This window comes from Aotus nancymaae, unplaced genomic scaffold (genome assembly GCF_030222135.1).
Source record: "Aotus nancymaae isolate 86718 unplaced genomic scaffold, 86718_ANA_hifiasm-v0.15.2.pri h1tg000059l, whole genome shotgun sequence".
Taxonomy (NCBI): Eukaryota; Metazoa; Chordata; class Mammalia; order Primates; family Aotidae; genus Aotus; species Aotus nancymaae.
Window position 1 is genome coordinate 76741144 of NW_026988473.1, and position 14717 is coordinate 76755860.

Below are 14717 nucleotides of genomic sequence, written 5' to 3' on the forward strand. Positions count from 1 at the left end.
CTTAACAGTAAAATAGTGCTTGCGTCATGCCACAGCTGGAAGTAAAATGTGCAGCCTGATGTTTCCTTCAATTAAAAGCATCACAATAGGCTTGCAGACTTCTCGATACTGATGTTTCAGATTCCCAGCAAAAGGTTGTTGGCATCTGGTCTTAAGCCCCAGTGCTTACACTATGGGGAGGATCAACCTGTTTGGGGGATTCCAGGTTAGAGTTTCCCATAGGAAAATGTTAATCAAGGGAGTATCAGAGGAAGGTTTCTCAATGGAAAAAGACCACACAGGATGGCCTGTTTCAGGAAAACAACAATTCACTGAAATCATATCCTGCTCTTAAGTTAACAGCCCCCCTTCTAGAATAGAAGATGGTTTTTTACTATGATGGTTCTATTTTCCTATTTCCCCATCAAAGGACAAATCAAAATGTCACTTGACAATCCGCTCTTTCATTAAAAGTTGAGCCATTTTTTAAAAACCACATTTAGCCGGGCGCGGTGGCTCACGCCTGTAATCCCAGCACTTTGGGAGGCCGAGGCGGGTGGATCACGAGTTCAAGAGATCGAGACCATCCTGGTCAACATGGTGAAACCCCGTCTCTACTAAAAATACAAAAAATTAGCTGGGCATGGTGGTGCATGCCTGTAGTCCCAGCTACTCGGGAGGCTGAGGCAGGAGAATTGCTTGAACCCAGGAGGCGGAGGTTGCGGTGAGCCGAGATCGTGCCATTGCACTCCAGCCTGGGTAACAAGAGCGAAACTCCGTCTCAAAAAACAAAAAACAAAAAACACATTTAACTAAACAATTCCACATGGCAATAAAGCACTGTGCTCCACTTCCTTGATTGATAGAAACCATTTGCAATTATTTAAAAGAGAAGGAAGGGAAAGAACATCATCAAATACAGCTGAATTAAGCTGATCAAACCCATTAGTGTCTTCCAGTTTACTCAGAGTAAGACAATGCAGCATTCATATAAACTAATTAAATTTCTTGTATATAAATTAGCCTTAACAAAAACAAAACTTTCAAGACTGACTGGAAGGTCTCAAGAGGAATGTATCTGCTTTTTCCAGAAAGTTGCCTGGCTGGGGGTCGAGACAGCACCAGGGTCAGACTCTCGACAGATCAAGACTCCCCTCCTTCAAAGGAACACCGAGGGTGGGGAGGAGAGGGAAGAGGCTGTTTTGTGAGTCTGGTAGTTTGCCATGGCTTCCAAAGGGAAGGACCAAGCTGGGATGGGGTGGGAAAAACTGAACCCCATTCACATCAGCTCCTGACCTTACGCAAGACATTCAACTTCTGAGCTTATTTCCCGACTTTGAAATGCGAAGTTACCACTTGCCTCTGCCTGCTTCCCAGGACTAGCAGGAGAAGAAAATCTGCTGATGTGTATCAAAGCAGCTTGCAAAAGAGAAATCACTCTACCAGTGTGAGACGACTGCTGGTTACTGTTAGGCAGAAAGGGTGAGTCAAGTCTTCCAAGATGGCGGCGACCAACTAAACTGATTTTTTTTTGAGAGCTGTCAATTGATTCTTTATTTTGTCAGGTGTACTTGATTTGCACACACTTGCCAAGTCTCACAGGATTCAACCACTTGGATAATTTTTTTATTGATAACAAGATATACATATTAAAAGCCTCACACTGAAGCCCAAATCACACATCCAACCAAGACAACAATGTGCAAATGAATATGCAAAACAATCTCTGAAAATGTGCGTCTCCAGGATCACCCACAGTCTATGCTTTGTCCCTCTGGCTGTGATGTATAAACTGATAAAATTAATAAGAAACTCCTCTGGGAACTTCAGCAGGTACAGTAAACCGTTTGAGAAAAGGAACCTGCTGATTGTTCATTTAAAGGACAAAGGTTGGGGGCAGGGAGGTGGGTTAGGACATAAGGTCACTGAGTGAAGCAGTTGAGAGCTTGACACAGATGGAGAAGGTAATCCACCAGCAGCAGATAGGAGGGGCCACAACCCCCACTCACACCCTCCACAAGGGGGCGGAAGCGGGTGGGGAGCCCTGCTCTGGTGACCACTGGCGTCCAGCTCAGCCTGTCACCTCCCTCCCCACTTCTGGATTCCAGCTCTTAACATGGGCAAAAAAAAAGAGATACAAAAGTTTTGCTATTAGCTTTTCACCAATAGCCAAAAGACAAGTAGCGAAGATCAGGAATCTCGGATCAATGCTCAAAGATGAGAATGTATTTAAAATGCTTTCTAGTACAGACCCAGTAAGGGAGTCATGCTGGGGATAAGATGTGGGTCCACACAGGAGCAGGGCTCTCGTGGTGAGTCTCCTTCATGAGTCATTAGACAAATGTTTATGGAGAACCGACCATGACCCAGGCACAATTCAGATGTGCCCTTGAGGAGCTTACTGGGGAAAACACAACAGGCCACGAGAATAAAGTGTGGAAGTAAGTACCATGATGGGGGGTGGTATCATGAACCTCTACCCAACCGGCCAGGAGAGAGGAAGGGTGAGGCCATCAGAGGAAGGGCAAACGAGAACATAAACGTCACAGGAAGGAGAAAGTGCAAGGGTGTTCAACAGCAGGAGAAATCACCACCAGCCCGGAGGAGATGCTCCGCAAAGGAGACAGGTGGCATTTGATAAAGAACTTGAGGGATGAGGAGGAACTTGGCCAGGCAGAGAGAAGGGGTAAAATATTACACACAAAACTGGGCATATAGGAGGAATGACAGGGATGGTGACCTCTCCTCAGACATGAGTTTCCCTTGTAAGAGCATTTTTACCTTTTCTTCAACTTCAAGAATCGTTGCTTGAATTTCAGCAAACTGATTTCCAGTACAGGTGACTTGAGTTATTCCTGTTGAGAAATTAGAAGAAAGGGTATAATAGGTGATGGGGGGAACCCCTCCACAGACTTCTTTTTTGAGCCCCCCAACCCCCCGGCCCCTCAGCCCATGCTGAGAGAGAGTCACATGGTTCCCCTCTCACAACTGGCTTAGGGATGGACGCTTGTCACCACCCTGCTCCAGAGGGGCAGACAGATACACAGATACCCTGGCACACACATGCATGTGTCGGATGGGCAGGACCACATAGCCCCTGAGTTAGAGGGGCCTTCCCAGTCCTGTCCCAAACAGGCAGTCAAGCTTTGCTCCCTGTATTCCTGGGATTCCTACAGCAAACTCTCTGCTAACTGAAGCTGCCATGAGAGCATGTCTGTTCCCTGCAATCAAAAATGACTGATTTTAATGAGGGATACAGGTTTGGAACTAGAAAAAGAAATGAAAGTAGAAGGTGAAGGAACAAAGGCTTTTGAACCAAAGCCTTGAGAAAAATAAAAGATGATGAGAAAGTGACCCAGGCATCTGAACTACTGTCCCATACTATCAGAGAGGAAAGGAAGAGAGATGTGTAAGAGCCACAAAGGACAGCCAACAAATTAACTCATTAAATGTTAAGATGGAAGCCCAGATACTGGCGGAAGGGGGCTTTTAATATGGGTATTACCCATAAAGCAAAATAATAAGAGTTTCACTGAAAATAAAAAGGTGGGAGACTCTGAAAAGTTGTCTATAATAAGCCAGACATAACTGAGTAATGGTACAATGCCTATCATTATTAAAATATGTACAGTCACTCAAAGATAAATCTTGGTTTACTGTGGTTTTTGTTTTGTTTTGTTTCAGACAAACATTTCATCTACTCAAGGTGTGGTTGTGGCAGATACAGCAATCAGTGCTGTAGGGGAGAACTAGTTTGTTGCCACTTCCAGGTTCTAGTGGCTTGGCATTCCCTGGCTTGTGGCCACATCGTTCTGACCTCTGCCTCCATCTTGGCAGACGCCTTCTCCTCTTGGCACACTGCCTTCTCCTCTCTGTCAAATCTCCCTCTGTTTCTCTCTTATAAGAATATTTGTGATGGCACTTAGGGCCTATCAAATAATCCAGGATGATCTCATCTCAAGATCCTTACTCAGTCACATCTGCAAAACTCCTTTTTCCAATTAAGGTAACATTCATAAGTTCCAGGGACGTTCTAATCTAAGCACATCTTTGAGGCCACCATTTAGCCAACTAGAACAGGTTTGGGTACTGTTGAACTTGTGCGTGACTGGCTGCACATGGTGTGTACTGTACATTTCCACTAGGGAAACATAGCCAGCTTATGTTTCTGAATAGCCTGAACAGCAGGGACCAGATGACCTCTAATGCAGCAGATTCTCCTGAGCACACACACTTGGAACCCCTGCTATGCCTCTATAGCCCAGACTGCAATGGGCACCCGCTAGGAAAGGAGAGCAGGCAGCAGGTGACCTGGGGGACAAAGTGCAGATGCAGACTGTTCCCCCAGCTTTTCCCAGGGTTGATCTCCCAGATAATCTGGCGAACGGTGCAGGAGCTACCCCTTCCCACCCCATACTCCTGTCCCTCATATGGCCTTAGTTGCAAAGTCATTAATCTGTATTCTGTTCACGTGTACCTCCCTCACCCCATCAAATGCTCAGTTTTAAATGTCCACATTTGAGAACAGAAGCAAAACTATGGTATTGAAGGCCCTATAAACCTAGCATTACCCTGGTACTAATATCTTTTCCCCCAACACTCCTCCCCCTAACCCCAAAAACACCCAGCAAGTTTCCAGGCTTCATAACAGAATGGAGAAGGCACTTGGTGACTTCACAAAGCAAGCATTTCATTTTGCGTTAGAAGTTTTCTTGCACGGTCAGAATACTCCTTACCGAATGAACCACAACATGCAGAGTCCCTACACTGTTACATTTCAGCCTTAAAGGGCAGACTATGTCAAAGCACCTGACGGTACTGAAACGATAACATGTGATAACAGGTATGGCCGTAGTAAAGCAGGTATGCTCACCATTCAACTTTCTGGAACGCAAGTTAACAAATTCTTATTAAGTGGCTTAAAACTGTACACACCCTTTGACATTGGAATTCCATTTCCAGAACTCTACACTAAGGAATAAAGTGGAAGAAAACTTAATGCTACAGGGCAGCATCATACCTGAGATAAAAAATGAAAAAGAAACTTATCCAACAAAAGGATAGATTAGACAAATTATGGCAGATTCATTTAAAAACTGTTATGCGGCCATTAAAATGACATGACAAAGAACTGTTAAGAAAAATAATAACTATAATAATAACAGCTACGCCTTACACAGGCCAGCCACTAATCTGAGCTTTTTAAGTATTTTGTATATATTTTGTATATATTTTTTTAAGTGTTTTGTATAGTCTTTGTAATTTGTATACCAACTCAAGGAGGTAAGTACTATTATTCCCGTTTTACAGATCAGAAAACAGAGGTACCAAGAGTTAAAGAACTTGCTCAAGGTCATCCTGCTAGTAAGAGATGGCAGTAGGATTAGATCCCATACAGTCTGGCTGCAGAGCCCATTGTCTTAAACCCTCTGGAAGGCTAAATAATGGCCCCAGAGATGTCAGGTCCTATATTAGTCCATTTTCATGCTGCTGATAAAGAATACCTGAGATTGGGTAATTTATAAACAAAGAGAGGTTTAATGGACTCACAGTTCCATTGTGAGGCCTCCCCAACCATGGTGGAAGGCAAAAGTCACACCTCACATGGTGGCAGACAACAAAGAATGAGAGCCCAGTGACAGGGGTTTCCCCTTATAAAACCGTCAGCTCTTGTGAGACTTATTCACCACCACGAGAACAGTGTGGGGAAAATTGCCCCCATCATTCAATTATCTCCCACCAGAGCCCTCCCAGAACCCATGGGAATTGTGAGAGCTACAGTTCAAGGTGAGTGGGTAGGGACGCAGCCAAACCTTATCAGGTCCCAACCCTGAAACCTGGAAATGTTATAAGGAAAAATGGTCTTTGTAGATGTGATTAAGTCAAGAATTATGAGATAAAGCCATATTCTTGATTATCTGGATTGATATGTCCTTATAGGAAAGGTAGATTTCACATACACACACATACACACACACACACACACACACACGCACGCACACACACAGTAAAAACTGAGACAGATAAACGAATGACAAGACCACATGCCAAGGAATGCTGGCAGCACCAGAGGCTGGAAGAGCAAAGAGCGGAACAGATTCTCCCCTAGAGTCTGCGCACATGGAGCATGGTCCTGCTTATACCTTGATTTCAGACGTCTGGCCTCCAAAACTATGAGAATAAATTTGTTATTTTAAGCCACTTCATTTGTGGAGAAGTATTACAGCAGCAACAGGAAACTAACACAAGTCCATGTTGCTCTCAACACAAGAAAAAGTATTCATATGTTAAATGGAATAGGAAGAAATCAAAATTTATACATAATGATCTTAATTATGTATATAAAAATACATGCAAATACAACAAAATGTTTATAGTGATTATCTCTGAAGAAGGATTATGGGTAATTTTCAGCATTATGCCTTCTGCTATTTATCCAAATTTCTACAATTAGTCTGAATTATTTTTTACAAAGAAAAGAAAGTTATTTTTAAAGGAGGAATCCATGATATTTCTGCAACTCTAACTTAATCAAAGAAGATTAGAAATCAAGAGGTCCAAAACTCAACGGGAATTTTCCTAATTCAATCTCAGAGCAACAATAAAACATTTAGCAACCTGGATACACGCCATTCCCTAAATGACTGTACACAACTCTTGGCCTCTTGAAAGCCTGTTGGTTTTCAGACTCTGGCAGGAACATGATGGCTTCTTTGAAGTAAGATAACCTGAGAAGGTAAATGTTTTCCTGCTTATCTACCCATACAAGAGGGGGAATGAGAGATTTTTATGCATTCCCAGAGCTCATCAAGCCCAAAGCCTGTGGCCACATGCCAAAACCAAAAACACCAGTTACTAAACATGTAAATGTTTGATTTCTCTGTAGGTGACTTCACAGAATGAAACATCAAATCAAACACTGACCTAATCTTCTTACAAAAGTCCTGACTCCAAGGCTGTTCTGTTGCAAAACCCTCCTGCTATCATCTGCCCAGGCAGTCACCAGACCACAGGCCAATTGTACTGTATCAACATCATGTCCTTTGATTAAATATATTCACACAAATAGTATATTAACATTTTCCCCAATGTGTGGGCAGTACTGGATCAAAACAGAAAGATGTGTTTTTCTGTTTTGCATGGTGGGGAAGGGAAGAGTCATTGTATCCCTCCAAAATGGGGCCAGGTCAGAGCCGGGGTGCAGGAAATGCATGTTAAATCATTTTATTGAGTTCTCCTGTACAGCACAGTGAATTAGGGCAGTGGGTGAGGAAACCACAGTGTAGGATTTGTCCTTCAGTCCAGGCTTTTCTAAGCATATTTATGCATTCTTCATGCAGTCTGTCGATATATACAAGTACCTTCTAAACATCAGGCACTAAGAGAAAGTTGTTTCACGCTGTAACAGATCATGTCTTCAACATGCTACACTCTCAGATGATGCAGCTGGGCAAACGGACAACATCTTTACTGATCTTCAGCAGTCTGGATCCCAGAGCTGCCAGCAGTGGCAAAATGCTGAGAGGAAGACCTAAATAGGCCTGGCAGAGCTTTGAAAATCAGCAAAACGACAACAAAAAAACAAATGATTTAGCACCATGTACCTTCCTACATACCATTTACGTAACAGTCATAATTTCAGTAACTATTTCATTAATGTTTGTACCTCCCACTTATCATCTACTCAATATAAAGAGTATAGTAACACTTTCCCCAAGTCTCTTTTTTTTACTTGCTATTATTCTATTACCCAACCTCGCAGTGTCTGACTTTAAGAAGTATTCGTTAAATAGCTGAGGTATAAATTAATGCAGAAGAATGAATATAGGTCATCAATTTCCTCATCTGTAAAAATGAAAAGGCCAGACTATGTGATTATTTCCCAAAGAAAAGTCCAAGAAACCTAGTCCTACAAGTTATGCCAAGAAAAGAAGGTTCACAGGTTATTCAGCTTGGGAAATGCTAGATTCTACAGCTTCCCATTCCCCTTAAAGATTCACAATATACACTTTATACAGTAAAGGATCCTGAAAATCCTTCAATGAAAAATGTATTTGAGCATTCTCAAATCTAGCTGACCACAGACGCTCTTTCATCAACACTTACTGGTAGGTATCACAGAGAACCTATGTTCTAAGGAAACCATGGGAAATACTAACCCAAACCCTTCACTTGTCAAAAAAAAAAAAATGTATTAAGCCCTTGCAATGATGATGATGGCTAACATTTAACGAGTGATTAGCTGTGCCAAACATGGTACTTGGTGCTCCTGCCCACCAAGATAAATATGAAACCTGGCCCACGTCCACAGGATGAGATCACTGCACACGATTATTATAACCAGTCCTAGCTGAATATACACACATGTGCGTTAATACACACATACACACCTATACATGTGCAGATGTACACATATGTGTGAATATGCACATGCAAGGGGAGGGAGAGGTGGTAGTGAAGACGAATGTTCTGGGCAGAGGAGGCATGGAGCCAAGATACGGAAAGCAAGAGAATCTAGAGCACACAGCTAAATGGTGAGCAGTTTAGTCTTACCCACTGGTTTTTGAAGTGTGGCCCAAGACCCCTTCTGGGAGTCCTGCAAGGTCAAAACTATCTTCAACTGTGTTGACACTTACATTGCTGGTGCAAAAGCAAAGGCAGGTAAAACTACTGGTGGCTTAGCATAAATCAAGGCAGTGGCATCTTAGTGTATCAGTAGTCATTATATTCTCCACTGCCGTACACACAGCTATGATCCGCCCCCACCCCAGCTATTTTTTTTAAGTCGATTTTACCTAAGTGCGTCCTTGATGAAGCAGTAAAATTACTAATTTTATTAAATATTGATTCTTGAGTACACATCTTGTTAACATCCCACGTAACAAAATGTGAAGCACTCTCATTCAGCACTTCCACTGCAGGCCAGAGTACCGCGGTTGTCTTTGGGAAGAAAAAGGACTTGCGTGACTAAGCTGCAAGCTTAGTCACTGTTTTTCACAGAACATCATCTTTACTTGAAAGAATGAGAAAAACTATGATTATTCAGATTTGGGTATTTATAGACACTTGGTTAAAAATAAATACAGTGAGTCTGTTATTTCAAGGAAAACTGATGGTATTTGTTACTAAAGACAAGGTTTGGGCTTCCAAGCAAAAATTAAAACTTTGGGGCTGGGTGCAGTGGCTCACACCTGTAATCCCAGCACATTGGGAGGCTAAGGAGGACAGATCACCTGAGGTTAGGAGTTCGAGACCAGCCTGGTCAACATGGCGAAACCCTGTCTCTACTAAAAACACAAAAATTGGCCGGGCGCGGTGGCTCACGCCTGTAATCCCAGCACTTTGGGAGGCCGAGGCAGGTGGATCATGAGGTCAAGAGATCGAGACCATCCTGGTCAACATGGTGAAACCCCGTCTCTACTAAAAATACAAAAAATTAGCTGGGCATGGTGGCGCGTGCCTGTAATCCCAGATACACAGGAGGCTGAGGCAGGAGAATTGCCTGAACCCAGGAGGCGGAGGTTGCGGTGAGCCGAGATCGCGCCATTGCACTCCAGCCCGGGTAACAAGAGCGAAACTCCGTCTCAAAAAAAAAAAAACACAAAAATTAGCTGAGTATGGTGGCGGGTGCCTGTAATCCCAACTATTCAGAAGGCTGAGCCAACTGCTTGAACCCAGGAGGCAGAGGTTGCAGTGAGCCGAGATTGTGCCACTGCACTCCAGCCTGGGGGACAGAGTGAGACTCTTGTTTCAAAACAAACAAACAAACCAAACTTTGGGAGACTTGTATCCAGTATTTTGAGCTTTAGAGTATCCCAATACTTAAAGACTTTTCAGATGAGAATGGCAGTGACATTAACAAATGTGACATGTTGATATTTTTCCAAATGGTGATATTAAATGTGATATTTTGATATTTTCCAAATGACAAATGATGCATGATGTTACAAAATGATGGGTGAAAAAATCCTTTTAATGTATGTGATAGGACAATGGACTTCAATGTAACAGCATTATGAAAAGTTCATTGATTGGCATCAGATTCTATGTTGCAACAAACCTTTACAGCCAGTCAAGTTCTGATATAGTTCAAAGACTATCCACAATTAACCGAAAGGGCTATCAAAACACTCCTCCCTTTTCTAACCACATGTCTGTGTAAGGCTGGATTTTCTCCATATAGTTCAACCAACACAACATATTGCAACAAAACGAATGCAAAAGCATTTAGGAGACTCCAGCTGTCTTCCATTAAGACAGACTTATTAAAGAGATTTGGGAAAAAGTAAAACAATGTTACTCTTCTCACTAAATGTTTGTGCTTTGGAAATATTTTTCAGTAAAAATGTTACTTTATTTTATCATATATAATGGGTTTATTGTTATATTTAAGCAAATTTAATAAATATTTTTAAATTTCTTTAATTTCAATTTCTAATACAGTAAATATTGCTAGATACAATCTACATAAACAAAAGTTCTTTGAGGAATCTTACTAATTTTGAAGAGTTATGTAAAGGGGTCCTGAATTAAAGTTTGAGAACTGCTGATCTAGGTCACAGGGAGGCAGGCAAAGAAAGGGGGACACCATTGGTCTCCAGCACTGGGATGGGGCATTCAGAGCTGATGTTCAAGAGCCTATCAAGGGTGCTGAGTACCAAAATGGTATGGACAGATTTGCCTTTTAGAAAAAGCAAGAACAGCATAAAAGTGTCTCTGCTCCATGAACGTATAATTCCGAAAACAAGTAAGTATGAGAAGTCAAACTGTAGGGCATTGAAGGTCCTTTATTACAAACTAAAAAAATGAAATAAAATTTCTATAAAAGAGCAGGAACAGAAGAATATTAAAATTTAATGATTTAAGAAGGAAGAAAAGCAGGGTCTTGTCAAATAGAATTGCAACCAAATGGAATTCTGCAAAATGAGGAAAATCATCAGTAACAAACTGCAGGGCTTTAAACTTCTAAAGATGCCAGAATCAAGATGCATTTCAGGCAAGTCCGGAAAATAAAAATAAAGGACTCAGCCAAGAGCAATAAACTACAGCAGTAAAGGGGGAAAACGAATGCAGCCCAGGAAAGACGAACAGAAGTATTTAGAAATAAAAAGAAGCAGCGAGAGGAGGAAACCAGTTCCTATTTCCAGAGCATGGACTCTATCCAATCATCACTCACTCCACTGCCGTAGGTGGGAAGAGATGGAGCAGGAAACACCTCCAAAGCAAAGCAGACCTCTGCAGAGCCTGGACGAGCAGACCCACTGAGCAATGACCTCACCTAGGTAAAACTGGGTTATGCCAATCAAGAACAGAGGCCACACAGAAGAGACAAAAGACAACTATTAAAAATTGCTCAAGGCTGGGTGTGGTGGCTCATGCCTGTAAATCCAACACTTTGAGAGGTCAAGGCAGGTGATTCACTTCAGCCCAGGAGTCTGAGACCAGTCTGGGCAACATAGTGAAACTCTGTCTCTACCAAAATAAAAAAAGTTAGCTGGGCATGGTGGCATGTGCATATAGTCCCAGCTACTCAGGAGGCCAAGGCAGAAGGATCGCTTGAGCCCAGAAGATCAAGACTGCAGTGAGTATGACTGTATTGCTGTACTTCAGCCTAGTTAACAGAGTGAGATGCTGACTCAAAAATGAAAAACAAAAATTGCTCACAAGGAGCTTACAAACAGCCATCATGTTCTAAGTCAAAAAAAGCAATTAAAGCAATTATGGGAATGTAAACTAGTACAACCACTATAGAAAACAGTGTGGAAATTCCTTAAAGAACTAAAAGTAGGACTACCATTTTATCCAGCAACCCTACAACCCCGGTATCTACCCAGAGGAAAAGAAGTCATTACATGAAAAAGATACTTGCACATGCATGCTTAGAGCAGCACAATTTGCAACTGTAAAAATATGGAACCAGCCCAAATACCCATCAATCAATGAGTGGAGAAAGAACCTGGGCTACACATATACCATGAAATACTACTCAGTCATAAAAAAGAATGAAATAATGGCATTTATAGCAACCTGGATGGAACCGGAGATCATTATTCCAAGTGAAGTAACTCAGGAATGGAAAACCAAACGTCCTATGTTCTCACTCATAAGTGAATGCTAAGCTATGAGGATGCAAAGGCATAAGAGGACTTTGGGGACTTGGTGGGGAAAGGACAGGAGCAGAGGGAAGGATAAAAGATTACACACTGGGTACAGTGTACACTGCTCAGATGATCAGTGCACCAAAATCTCAGTCATCACCACTAAAGAACTTATTCACGTAACCAAACACTACCTCTTCCCCAAAAACCTACTGAAATGAAACCAAAAAAACAATTAAAAGAGTAGTAATAACTAAATGAGAAGGAGGTCCTATAGAGAACGCCAAACAAGAGACCTTGGCAAGTTTCTCAAACTCTCTGGACCACAGTGTCGTCTTCCATAAAATGGGGAGTCCACCACCTACTTGACAAGGTTGGTGTGAGCAACATGGACTCTGTGAGCACAGGTCTGGCAAAGAGCAGACGCTCAACAAGTGAAAGCTGCAATTATTATCACTCTAGTTACGACCTCAGGGCCAAAGTGGGACTAATAGTTGTCACTGCACTAGCCTAGGCCAGAAACCTCTCCAAGGTCAAATATCAAGGTTTTAACAATCACCAATGTGTGAACATAAGAAGTACTTTAAATGGCTCTGGCCAAAAGGCCGGCCGCGGTGGCTCACGCCTGTAATCCCAGCACTTTGGGAGGCCGAGGCGGGTGGATCATGAGGTCAAGAGATGGAGACCATCCTGGTCAACATGGTGAAACCCCGTCTCTACTAAAAATACAAAAAATTAGCCGGGCGTGGTGGCACGTGCCTGTAATCCCAGCTACTCAGGAGGCTGAGGCAGGAGAATTGCCTGAACCCAGGAGGCGGAGGTTGCGGTGAGCCGAGATCGCGCCATTGCACTCCAGCCTGGGTAACAAGAGTGAAACTGCGTCTCAAAAAAAAGAAAAAAAAAAATGGCTCTGGCCTAGGGCTACAGTTGCTCTGCTGATGAATAAACTGCCCTTGACCAACCAAGGTCTGCATCTAAGTGGAAAGGCACACTGCCAAGCACAAGGAGACCCAAGTATGAAGAGATTTAAAAACACAAACAGCCCCTTTTCCTTAACAGCCAACACTGCCATGCCAGGGACCTTTCACATACTATTACCTCCCAATTGTCAAAATCAGCCCAGATGTAGGCTTGCATGCTGTTACCACCCCCTGACCCCACTGCACCCCACCTTCTTTTTATGGGCCAGGAAGCTGTCTCATAGCTGAATTGCATGAATTGGTGTAGTCAGGACCTCCACCTCTTGATCTGGGGCCCAAGACTCCTTCATTAGACCAGAATGCCCACCCCACAGGGACTGAGGGCCTGCCCAACAGATGTAAGCCAGCATCTCTTCATCTAGTTAGAGCAGTACACTGGAGATCCACAGATTAAAAGACAAAAACAGGCCAGTGCAGTGGCTCACACCTGTAATCCCAACACTGGGAGGCTGAAGTGGACAGATCACCTGAGGTCAGGAGTTTGAGACTAGCCTGGCCAAGATGGTGAAACCGTATCTGTACTAAAAATAAAAAAAATTAGCCGGGTGTGTTGATGGCCACCTGTAATCTCAGCTGCTGGTGAGACTGAGGCAGGAGAACCACTTGAACCCAGGAGACAAAGAATGCAGTGAGCCAAGACTGCGCCACCGCACTCCAGCCTGGGCAACAGAGCAAGACTCTGTCGCAAAAAAAAGACAAAAACAAAAAACCCACTCAAAAGATTTGGACCCACCCACAGAAATAGACATGTCCAATTAAAAAAAAAATGCTTCCTGGAAAGGTAAGACAGGAAGAAGAAAGGACTATTTTGACAGAGATAGACAATTCAGCCAAAAAATGAGACCCCTTTCTTCCTTCACCTCCCACAGCTAATCAAACGCCCAGTTACTGTCTCCCTGATTGGAACGCCAGACGCTGCCCTAGAGACTGAGGATGCGAGCCAGCCTTTGTGCCCCTAAAGTCAGCAAGGAACTACAGCAGGTTCTCAAATAGCATCATTGCGTTATAATGTTGATAAAAAGAAAAAAAAAAATCAGTTCCCAGCTGAAGCCACCGTCTGTGTGGAGTTTGCCCATTTTCTCCATGTCTGTGTGGGTTTTTAACTCTTATTTATATCAATTAGCCTACAGTAAAACTGTTTTCATTATACACGGTTTCACTTCAAGACACGGTTTCTGAGAACCCACGTATGAGGTTAAATGAGGACTTACTGTACAGTTATGTTCCATGCAATGACGTTTTGGTCAACAAAAGACTGTATCACGACAGTGGTCCTCTAAGATTACAATGGAGCTGAAAATTTCCTATTGTCTAATGACGTCACAGCCATCACAAAACCATACCACAAAGCATTACTCCATGTTTGCAGTGATGCTGGCATAAGCATACCTACTGCACTGCCACACGAGAGCGTGCAATGATGTCCCAGGCCTTCACCTTCACTCACCACTCAGCCACTGACTCACCCAAAGCAGTCTCCAGTCCTGCAAGCTCCATTCATGCCAAGTGCCCTATGCAGGGACACATTTTTCAAATCTTTTATACTGTATTTTCATTGTACCTTTTATATGTTTAGATACACAAATGCTTACCATTGTGTTATAAGCGCCTACAGTGTCCAGTATAGCACCATGCTATATAGTTTGTAGCCTATGAGTAA

General features: G+C 42.8%; 1 protein-coding gene across 6 annotated transcripts in view; it reads right to left on the minus strand.

The window, feature by feature from the left end:
- The window catches only part of SMCO4 (single-pass membrane protein with coiled-coil domains 4), a 136758-nt gene that overhangs the window by 91116 nt on the left and 30925 nt on the right, over window positions 1-14717 (minus strand). For 5 of the 6 annotated variants that reach the window (XM_064365400.1, XM_064365401.1, XM_064365404.1 and 2 more), the window contains exon 2: window positions 2761-2834. In XM_064365400.1, the coding sequence (XP_064221470.1) occupies window positions 2761-2834 (74 nt within the window). Of the gene's footprint in view, window positions 1-2760; window positions 2835-7340; window positions 8316-14717 lie in introns of those variants that run through there. The other variant, XM_064365403.1, reaches the window with a different exon arrangement.